At 48.0% G+C, this 10,711-nt stretch overlaps 1 protein-coding gene across 1 annotated transcript; it reads right to left on the bottom strand.

The window, feature by feature from the left end:
- Positions 1 to 316: 316 nt before the first annotated feature.
- On the bottom strand, positions 317 to 9,915 carry sfrp2l (secreted frizzled-related protein 2 like). The gene is made up of 4 exons (XM_078544801.1): positions 9,636 to 9,915; positions 3,692 to 4,616; positions 2,462 to 2,542; positions 317 to 674 (listed from the first exon to the last, which is right to left on the bottom strand). The coding sequence occupies exons 2-4, from the start codon at positions 4,248 to 4,250 to the stop codon at positions 337 to 339; spliced, it is 978 nt and encodes a 325-aa protein (XP_078400927.1). The 5' UTR covers positions 4,251 to 4,616; positions 9,636 to 9,915; the 3' UTR covers positions 317 to 336.
- Between the last annotated feature and the right edge of the window lie 796 nt (positions 9,916 to 10,711).

Genomic DNA, 10,711 nt, shown 5'->3' on the forward strand with positions numbered 1-10,711 from the left:
CAGCACTCCCTCAGTGCTGACCCTCCGACAGTGCAATACTCCCTCAGTACTGACCCTCTGACAGTGCAGCACTCCCTCAGTACTGACCCTCTGACAGTGCAGCGCTCCCTCAGTACTGCGCTGGGAGTCTTGTTCTGGGTTATGTTTACAAATCACTCTAGGGGAGGAGCTCCAGGAGAGGGGACAGATTGTTGATGTGTCCTGACCTGTTGACCACAGGCATTGGGATTTATGGAAGAGCATGGAGTGTTCCACACCAACTGGATGTCAAAATAGCAGAAACAGAAGCACGCAGGCAGGAGGAGGTGCTGGGGGCAGCGGGGGGGGTGCAGTTATTTATTGATCAGCCCCCATAGCAGCCAGCTTTTGGCAGCGAGCTCTCTTGAAACTTCGAGTCAACCTCCGGAGGTCCCTTTTGCCTCCTCGCCAGTGCCTCACGCTGGTGATGAGCAGCCTCCCCTCACCCCGCTTCCTCCCCATCAGCAGGTAGGAGGAGGTCAGGTCCCTCAGCTCATCACAGGTACAGTGGGAGCCTCCAGCCAGCCACAGCTCCATCCCCACCTCGCCACTCGCAGTCCAACCCTCCAACCCATACAGAATCCTGCCCCGGCCTTCCGGAACGATCTTGGCGTCTCCGTCCAGGTACAAGATTTCTTTTACTTTCATCTTCAGCACTGTGACGAGCCAGAGGACACCCCAGAAAAAAAGAACAAGAGAGAGAGGAGTAAATTGAAGTAGTCCCATTTCTATAACACCTTTCACCATCTCAGGACATCCCAAAGCGATTCACAATCAATAAAGCATTTTTTTAAAGTGTCAGCATACTGTAATATACAAATCATTGCAAACAAATTGCGCGCAGTAAGATGTGATAATGGCCAAATAATATGCCTTCTTAATGATGTTGGTACAGGGATCAATATTGCTCAGGACACCAGAGAGGATACCTCTGTACTTCTTCAAAATAATCATCATGGGATCACTTACATCCACTTAAAAGGGCAGGTAGGGCCTCAGTTTAACATCTCATCCATGAGAAGACATCACCAAAGGTGCAGCACTCCCTCAGTACTGACCCTCCGACAATGCAGCACTCCCTCAGTACTGACCCTCTGACAGTGCAGCACTCCCTCAGTACTGAACTTCTGACATTGCAGCACTACTGCAGCACTGACCCTCTGACGGTGCAGCACTCCCTCAGTACTGACCCTCTGACAGTGCAGCACTCCCTCAATACTGACCCTCTGACAGTGCAGCACTCCCTCAGTACTGACCTTCTGACAGTGCAGCACACCCTCAGTACTGACCCTCTGACAGGGCAGCACTCCCTCAGTACTGACCTTCTGACATTGCAGCACTCCCTCAGTACTGAACTTCTGACATTGCAGCACTACTGCAGTATTGACCCTCTGACGGTGCAGCACTCCCTCAGTACTGACCCTCTGACAGTGCAACACTCCCTCAGTACTGACCCTCTGACTATGCATTATTCCCTCAGTCCTGTCCCTCTGACAGTACAGCACTCCCTCAGTCCTGACCCTCTGGCAGTGCAGCACTCCCTCAGTTCTGACCCTCCGACAGTGCAGCACTGACCCTCCAACAGTGCAGTACTGACCCTCCGACAATGCAACACTCCCTCAGTACTGACCCACCGACAGTGCAGCATTCCCTCAGTACTGACCCTCTGACAGTGCAGCACTCCCTCAGTACTGACCCACTAACAGTGCAGCACTCCCTTAGTACTGACCCTCCGACAGTGCAGCACTTCCTCAATACTGACCCTCCAACAGTGCAGTGCTCGCTCCATAGTTACCCACCGACAGTGCAGCACCCGCTCAGGACTACACTTGGAGCATCAGCCTGAATTATGTGCTCAAATCTCTGGAGAAGGACCTGCTCCCATGACATTGATTCAGATGCAAGAGAGCTGCCTCTGAGCCACAACTGACACTGCTCTGACTGTCCCAGTTGACAGGCCATTCTGCACATCTTAGCTCTTGATAATAAAATTCTCATCCCTGTTTTCAAATCCCTCCACGGCCTCGCCCCTCCCCATCTCTGGATTCTCCTCCAGCCCCATAACCCTCTGAGATCTCTGCACTTCTGGCCCCTTGAGCATCCCTGATTTTAATTGTTCCAATAATGGCAGACGTGCCTTCAGTGGCTGAGATCCTGAGCTGCGGAATTCCCTCCCTAGAGACCCCTCCGCCTCTCTCTCCCTCTCACTCTCCTCCTCGAAGAATCTTCATAAAACCTAACTTCTTGGACCAGGCTTTTGATCACCTCTCCTCATGTCTCCTTATGTCGCTCAGTGTCAAAGTTTGTTTGCTCACACTCCTGTGAAGCACCTTGGGATGTTTAACTATGTTAAAGGCACTATCTAAATGCAATTTGAAATCGGGTCATCAAACACACTCTCCCTTGCTGAGGGAAAACCCCTCAGCCATTAGCCGAATCTTACCAAAATCGTTTTTGCAGAAATGTTCGAGAATGTCGCTCTCAGCTTCTCCTTCAGATTTGCAGGCATCACAGATCTTTGATTCTGAAATATAAAACCTCGTCAGATAAATGCGATTTATATATTGACCCACCCTCCCGTCTGGGGGAAATGGTCATTCAGTGACCTTTGCCCCAACGTCCAGAAGCTGAGAACTCAACATCCTCTCCGTCTTCAAGTGTGGTTCCAATAACCAGATAAATCTATCTGCGGTTGGGAGCAGGTTTCACCTGACTAGACCACTTCAGAGGACAGTTAAGAGACAATGACACTGGTGTAAAACTCAGACAATGGCAGCAGCGTGCCAAGGCTTCTTCAACAGCACCTCCCAAACCTGCAACCTTCACCACCTAGAATATAATTCTAGTACTGGCTGATGAATCAACTAGCACATCCCTTTGGTTGTTCATAAAAGGCAGAGGACAGACCATACTCAACCAGACCACGCTTGCAAAACCCAAAAGAAGACACCTACTGTTAGATGTGATTCTGTGACTGGACAGCACTTGGTGAACAATCCTGAGTGCGCTAATAGCTACACTAACAACGTATTTAAGATAATCAGTCGAGCCTATAACGAGGCTCATTTACACTCGCTACAGGTGACTTACATTCATGCACCGGGACCCAACCTCTGCAAACAAAAGGAATATGTTCAAGCCTTGCACCTTTTTTGAATTACCCAGGAGCTCAGGGAACCTGTAGCTTCCCCCTTGCTTTCACCGTGGCAATACCTCGGCCAATCAGCGCCCGACTTGCCAACCAATCAAGACCCTTTTCTCCTGCAGCATAAATTGTTGTGATTGTTTGAAATTTGGCATTCTTGCATTTGTCCTGGTGAGTACAAAGTGAAAAGCTTCAACAACAAGTCTCTCTTTTCAGTAACATCCAAGTAAATCTCCTCTGCACTCCCATCTAAAATCTTCACATCCTTCCTAAAATGTGGCGCCCAGAATTGGACACAATATTCCAGCTGGTGACTGACCAGTGTTTTATAAAGGTTCACCATGACTTTTTTGCTTTTTTACTCTCAGCCTCTATTTATAAAGCCCATGATCTCTTGTTAACTATTTTAAAGAGAAAAGGGTTGGAGATATTCAGCAAGTCAGGCAGCATTCATAGAGAGAGACAGAGATAATGTTTCAGGCTGATGATCTTTTGTCAGAACTAATAAGCAAGCAAAGAGTTACTCACCCTCCTGTTGGACTCTCTCCTCCTCTGAGTTGGCAGACGGGATGCAAAGGTCATTGTCCACTGGGAAACGGTTACAATCCAGCATGTCTGGCCAAGGGAAGCCAAAGGCAGACATCACAGGGGTACAGCTATCCCTGACTGCCTGGCACAGGGACCGGCAAGGCTGGATTGACTCGTACAATTCGCTGAGGCACACAGGAGCGAAGAGGGAGCAGAGGAATTTCCTGGTGTCGGAGTGACACTGCTTATTGAGCAAAGGAACCCAGGAGCCAGCTTGCTGCAGGACCTCCTTCATGGTCTCATGCCCCAGGAGGTTGGGCAGCCTCATCTCACTGTACCCAACCCCGTGGCACAGAGCCATGGTTTGGGGGATGGGCTTGCAGTTGGTTCGCCCAAACTCTGAGGATCCTAGGCCGAAGCTGGTCCCTTCAACCTCAACGGGGTGGAGTTTTTGAACCGAGCATTTGGGCAGGAGGAGAAACATAAGAATCCTCAGGCCGATCAATGATGGTCCGTTCTCCAACCAACCAAGGGGTAGTGTGGACAAAAATATGGGCATTGTTTGACTTCCTTATTGACCAAACAGTAAACCACCCCTGGATTAAAGGCGTGAAGATTGTTGTAGGGAGCACAAAATTTTTTGCTGGCCCAAAAATGTCTTCCTCAGCTTGAAGACAACTGATGGTCTTGGAGGAACAGGTCAAAGGGAACAGGTCAAAGGGATCAAGTCAAAGTCTTCAACTTTGGATGGTTTGTCCAGTCATGAGTCTGAGTTTTGGACAGTGTCAGGGAGAGGTTCTGAGCATCACACGAACTCGCTCTTTCACTCCAATGGCCCAGAGACAATGAGCCCTCGATTGTCCTCAGTCTTCAGCTGCTCATTCACTCTCCGGAGATCTCTCTCTCTCTTGCTCCTCACTGGATCCTGCAAATGAGAATAAATTCTTTCACTGGCCGAAGCTTTCCCAATCAGCAAAACCTTCAGTCTACCAGTCCCACATTCACCTCTCATTCTGTAAGTAAATCAGCACTTGTGCCAATAAGACTAAGGATATCAATATCACAGAAAGAACATTTCACTGACCAGAGAGAGATACAGAGTAAAACTCCCTCTACACTGTCCCCATCAAACACTTCCAGGACAGGTACAGCACAGGGTTAGATACAGAGTAAAGCTCCCTCTACACTGCCCCCATCAAACACTCCCAGGACAGGTACACCACGGGGTTAGATGCAGAGTAAAGCTCCCTCTACACTGTCCCCATCAAACACTCCCAGGGCAGGTACAGCACAGGGTTAGATACAGAGATTTTTAAAATTTATTCACGGGATGTGGGCGTCGCTGGCTGGAACGGAATTTATTGCCCATCCCTAATTGCCCTTTGAGAAGGTGGTGGTGAGCTGCCTTCTTGAACCGCTGCAGTCCCTGTGGTGTAGGTACACCCACAGTGCTGTTAGGGAGGGAGTTCCAGTATTTCGACCCAGCGACAGTGAAGGAACGGCGATATATTTCCAAGTCAGGATGGTGAGTGGCTGGGAGGGGAATTTGCAGGTGGTGGTGTTCCTATCTATTTGCTGCCCTTGTCCTTCTAGATGGTAGTGGTTGTGGGTTTGGAAGGTGCTGTCTAAGGAGGCTTGGTGAGCTCCTGCAGTGCATCTTGTAGATGGTACACATTGCTGCCACTGTGCATCAGTGGTAGAGGGAGTGAATGTTTGTGGATGTGGTGCCAATCAAGCGGCTGCTTTGCCCTGGATGATGTCAAGCTTCTTGAGTGTTGTGGGAGCTGCACTCATCCAGGCAAGTGGAAAGTATTCCATCACACTCCTGACTTGCGCCTTGTAGATGGTGGACAGGCTTTGGGGAGTCAGGAGGTGAGTTACTCACTGTAGGATTCCTAGCCTCTCACCTGCTCTTGTAGCCACAGTATTTATATGGTTAGACCAGTTCAGTTTCTGGTCAATGGTAACCCCATGATATTGATAGTAGGAGATTCAGTGATGGTAATGGCATTGAACATCAAGGGGCAATGGTTGGATTCTCTCTTGTTGGGGATGGTCATTGCCTGGCACTTGTGTGGGACGAATGTTACTTGCCACTTGTCAGCCCAAGCCTGGATATTGTCCAGGTCTTGCTGCATTTGGACATGGACTGCTTCAGTATCAGAGGAGTCGTGAATGGTGCTGAACATCGTGCGATCATCAGGGACATCCCCACTTCTGACCTTATTTTGGACGGAAGGTCATTGATGAAGCAGCTGAAGATGGTTGGGCCAAGGACACTACTCTGAGGAACTCCTGCGGTGATGTCCTGGAGCTGAGATAACTGACCTCCAACAACCACAACCATCTTCCTTTGTGCTAGGTATGACTCCAACCAGTCGAGAGTTTCCCCCCTGATTCCCATTGACTCCAGCTTTGCTAGGGCTCCTTGATGACACATTCGGTCGAATGAGGCTTTGATGTCAAGGGCAGTCACTCTCGCCTCACCTCTGGAGTTCAGCTCTTTTATCCATGTGTTATGACTGATGCAGCTGGTAAAGCGGAGTTATTTTTAAAAATCCCAGAGGGAAACTTTAAACAACTGTCATAATGAATAATTTCAAGTGTTATGTTTGAGATGCGACTCTAAATTCAGGAATCAGACCATTAGTTCGCGAGGTTTTACATTAAACTAAATAAAACATTTTATTAATTACACAGGTTAAAACATATATACACATGGCTACAAATTACTGCTATCATAACTTTTAATAAATTCCCAAACTAATCTCCATTCAGGCAACAGCAACCCATAGACTTAACCAAACACCAGGCAAAGCATTTTCACCTTACGAATTCAAAATGAGGTTCTTTTCACTGTGGAGTCAGTTGGAGGTTTGCAGCTGCCTTTTGATCTTACATTGCCTCTGCTCTGCACACCCGAAAACTACTGAAGTTATACCTACCACCACTCTCATTGTCTCACCATTCTCTTTGAACTTCACCTTTTAACAATGAAGCCCCTTTCATTGTACCAATTTTATTAGTAATATAAACATATTGCTTGGTATCTGCTAGAAAAGCGTCAAGTTTTCACCCCACTTTTTGAATGCTCTATTCAAAAAATGCAAATACACTCTACCTCTGTTTACATCTCAAACTGGTACATATCAAAACACCCAGACTAGCTGTCTTTAATCCAATTAAGACACACCCACAGACTGAATCTCTATTTTAAAAGAAAAATATTTTCCAAAATATTATATACATTAATAGCTTCATGACACATGTTTGAACCAATGAGGTCAGGAGCTGAGTGGCCCTGGCGGAACCCAAACTGAGCATCAGCAAGCAGATTATTTCTAAGCAAGTGCCGCTTGATAGCACTGTTGATGACCCCTTCCATCACTTTACTGATGATCGAGAGTAGACTGATGGGGCGGTAATTGGCTCGTTTGGATTTGTGCTGCTTTTTGTGTACAGGACAATGGACAATTTTCCACATAGCTGGTTAAATGTCAGTGTTGTAGCTTCACCAGGTTGACACCTCATTTTTAGGTATGCCTGGTACTGCTCCTGGCATGCCCTCCTGCACTCTTCATTGAACCAGGGTTGATCCCCTGACTTGATGGTAATGGTAGAGTGGGGGATATGTCAGGCCATGAGGTTACAGATTGTGTTCGAGTACAATTCTGCTGCTGCTGATGACCCACAGCGCCTCATGGATGCCCAGTCTTGAGTTGCTAGCAAAATTTATCCCATTTAGCATGGTGGTAGTGCCACACAACACGATGGAGGGTATCCTCAATGTGAAGGCAGGACTTCATCTCCACAAGGACTGTGTGGTGGTCACTCCTACTGATACTGTCATGGACAGATGCATCTGCAGCAGGCAGGTTGGTGAGGATGAGGTCAAGTACGTTTTTCCCTCTTGTTGGTTCCCTCACCACCTGCCGCAGACTCAGTCTAGCAGCTATGTCCTTTAGGACTCGGCCAGCTCGGTCAGTAATGGTGCTACCGAGCCACTCTTGGTGATGGACATTGAAGTCCCCCACCCAGAGTACATTCTGCGCCCTTGCCACCCTCAGTGCTTCCTCCAAGTGTTGTTCAACATGGAGGAGCACTGATTCATCAGCTGAGGGAAGGCGGTACTTGGTAATCAACAAAAGGTTTCCTTATCCATGTTTGACCCGATGCCATGAGATTTCATGGAGTCCAGAGTTGATGTTGAGGACTCCCCAGGGCAACTCCCTCCCGACTGTATACCACTGTGCCATTACCTCTGCTGGGTCAGTCCTACTGGTGGGACAGGACATATCCAGAGATGGTGGTGTCTGGGACATTATCTGTAAGATATGATTACGTGAGGATGGCTATGTCAGGCTGTTGCTTGACTAGTCTGTGTGACAGCTCTCCCAGTTTTGACACTAACCCCCAGATGTTAGTAAGGAGGATTTTGCAGGGTTGACAGGGCTGAGATTGCCGTTGTCGTTTCTGGTGCCTAGGTCAATGCTGGGTGGTCCGTCCGTTTTTGTGACTTTGTAGCAGTTTGATACAACTGGTTGGCTTGTTGGGCCATTTCAGAGGGCATTTAAGAGTCAACCACATTGCTGTGGGTCTGGAGACACGTGTAGGCCAGACCGGGTAAGGATGGCAGATTTCCTTCCCTAATGGAAGGGCAGTCACTCTCACCTCTGGAGTTTAAAATCTGCCTCTACATTGTCCCCATCAAACACTCCCAGGACAGGTACAGCACGGGGTTAGATACAGGGTAAAGCTCCCTCTACACTGTCCCCATCAAACACTCCCAGGACAGGTACAGCACGGGGTTAGATACAGAGTAAAGCTCCCTCTACACTGTCCCCATCAAACACTCCCAGGACAGGTACAGCACGGGGTTAGATACAGAGTAAAGCTCCCTCTACACTGTCCCCATCAAACACTCCCAGGACAGGTACAACACGGGGTTAGATACAGAGTAAAGCTCCCTCTACACTGTCCCCATCAAACACTCCCAGGACAGGTACAGCACGGGGTTAGATACAGAGTAAAGCTCCCTCTACACTGTCCCCATCAAACACTCCCAGGACAGGTACAGCACGGGGTTAGATACAGAGTAAAGCTCCCTCTACACTGTCCCCATCAAACACTCCCAGGACAGGTACAGCACGGGGTTAGATACAGAGTAAAGCTCCCTCTACACTGTCCCCATCAAACACTCCCAGGACAGGTACAGCACGGGGTTAGATACAGAGTAAAGCTCCCTCTACACTGTCCCCATCAAACACTCCCAGGACAGGCACAGCACGGGGTTAGATACAGAGTAAAGCTCCCTCTACACTGTCCCCATCAAACACTCCCAGGGCAGGTACAGCACGGGGTTAGATACAGAGTAAAATCCCTTTACATAATTGCAGCTATTGATTGGTTGGTATCTGCAGAATCTTGGCTCATATCCCCTGTTTCAAACTTCCAAAGTTTCATTCTTTTCAGTGAAAGAGAAAGGTTGACTAAGAGAGAGACGGAGAGAGAAAGAGGGAGATTCAGAGAGGCTGAGAGAGAGTGGCAGAAAGATGTAGAGACAGAAAGGGGGAAGAGACCAGGAGAGGAAGAGACTGGGAGAGAGAGGGATAGACAGACAGAATGAGATACAAAGATGAAGAAATTGAAACAGACAGAGAGAGAGAGACAGACAGAGGAGCAAGGCAATAGGGAAAAATACAGAAAAGAGAGAAGTAGAAAGAGAATGGGAGAGAAAGGCAGAGAGAAGGGGGACAGAGGAGGATGAGACTCAAAGGGAGAGACAGAAACATGTAGATAGAGAGAGGAAAAAACTTCTGAGGAAGGAACAGCAAAGGAGTGATAGAGAAACGGAGGAATAAAAGAGAGAGGGAATAACTGAGAGACCAAGCGAGAGGCAGAGATCGAGCATTAATGACCTCTCCTGCAGGTCATGATCTTGTACCTGTTTTAATTTTCAGCCTCTTGCTGACCAAGTGATTGAGGTTCTCTCCCCCAGCTTTTCCCCTTCCAGCTCTCCACTGTTTCCAACTCTCTCCAAATTTGTACTGGAGCTGCTGACAGTTCAGGATTTGCAGCTTTTGGCAGCTGCTGACTCTCTCAACACTGTGTTGGAGCCTAGAGGTCTTGTGAAAGAGGGAGTCATTTAGTGTGCAAGTTAAAACTACCACATAATAAATCTTCCATCAGCTCCGGACCAACTGCCAGACATCCATTGTCTTGCTTTGCTTGAGGTCCTTTAATAGTTTGTGCTTTGCCAGGGCTGGAGAGAGTGGGGGTCGAGACCTGAGCTCTACGTGTTTGATGTGAAGGAATGATTTTAATTCAGCAAAGGTGATGTTTAAGAACACCAGGCAACCCCCATGAGAGAGATGGCAGGGTGCACGGTGAGGGACTCACAGGAGCCATGCTTTCTGATCCAGGGATGGGGAACGAAATTGACACAGACAACTCTGTAACTCATCCCCCCCCCCCCCGAACCCTCCTGGTGCTCTGTTTCTGCACCATGTCCTGTGCACAAAAGAGACTAATTGTCAGAGGAACCAGCCTGTGTTAAATTGCAGGGAATTATTGATGAATTAGGCACTGGGTCCACACGCTGTGCTGAAAAACAAAGCTTTATTACAAAACTTCTGGTGGCCAGTAACCAGTTTAGTTAAAAACAAATGTTTTTGGTTTTTCTCACTAAGGGGGATAGAACGATAATTGTTAAAAATGAACTCATTCGTCGCCGAGTTCCACAGGAAGCACGGTGCAGTGGTTATGCTACTTCATCTGGGGGAGGTGGGGTAGATGGTGGCATATTGGTAATGTCACTGAGCTAGTAATCCAGGCCAAGGCTCTGGGATGTGGGTTCAAATCCCAGTATGGCAGCTTCTAGAATTATAAATCCAATTGAATTTGAATTTCAAATTGGAAGCTGGGTTGAGACAATTATCATCGATTTGTTGTTTTAAAAAAAACCCGCCTGGTTCGCCAATGCCCTTTAGGGAAGGAAATCTGCCGTCCTTACCTACATGT

The sequence above is a fragment of the Cetorhinus maximus genome, chromosome 7 (assembly GCF_964194155.1).
Source record: "Cetorhinus maximus chromosome 7, sCetMax3.hap1.1, whole genome shotgun sequence".
NCBI classification, from domain to species: domain Eukaryota; kingdom Metazoa; phylum Chordata; class Chondrichthyes; order Lamniformes; family Cetorhinidae; genus Cetorhinus; species Cetorhinus maximus.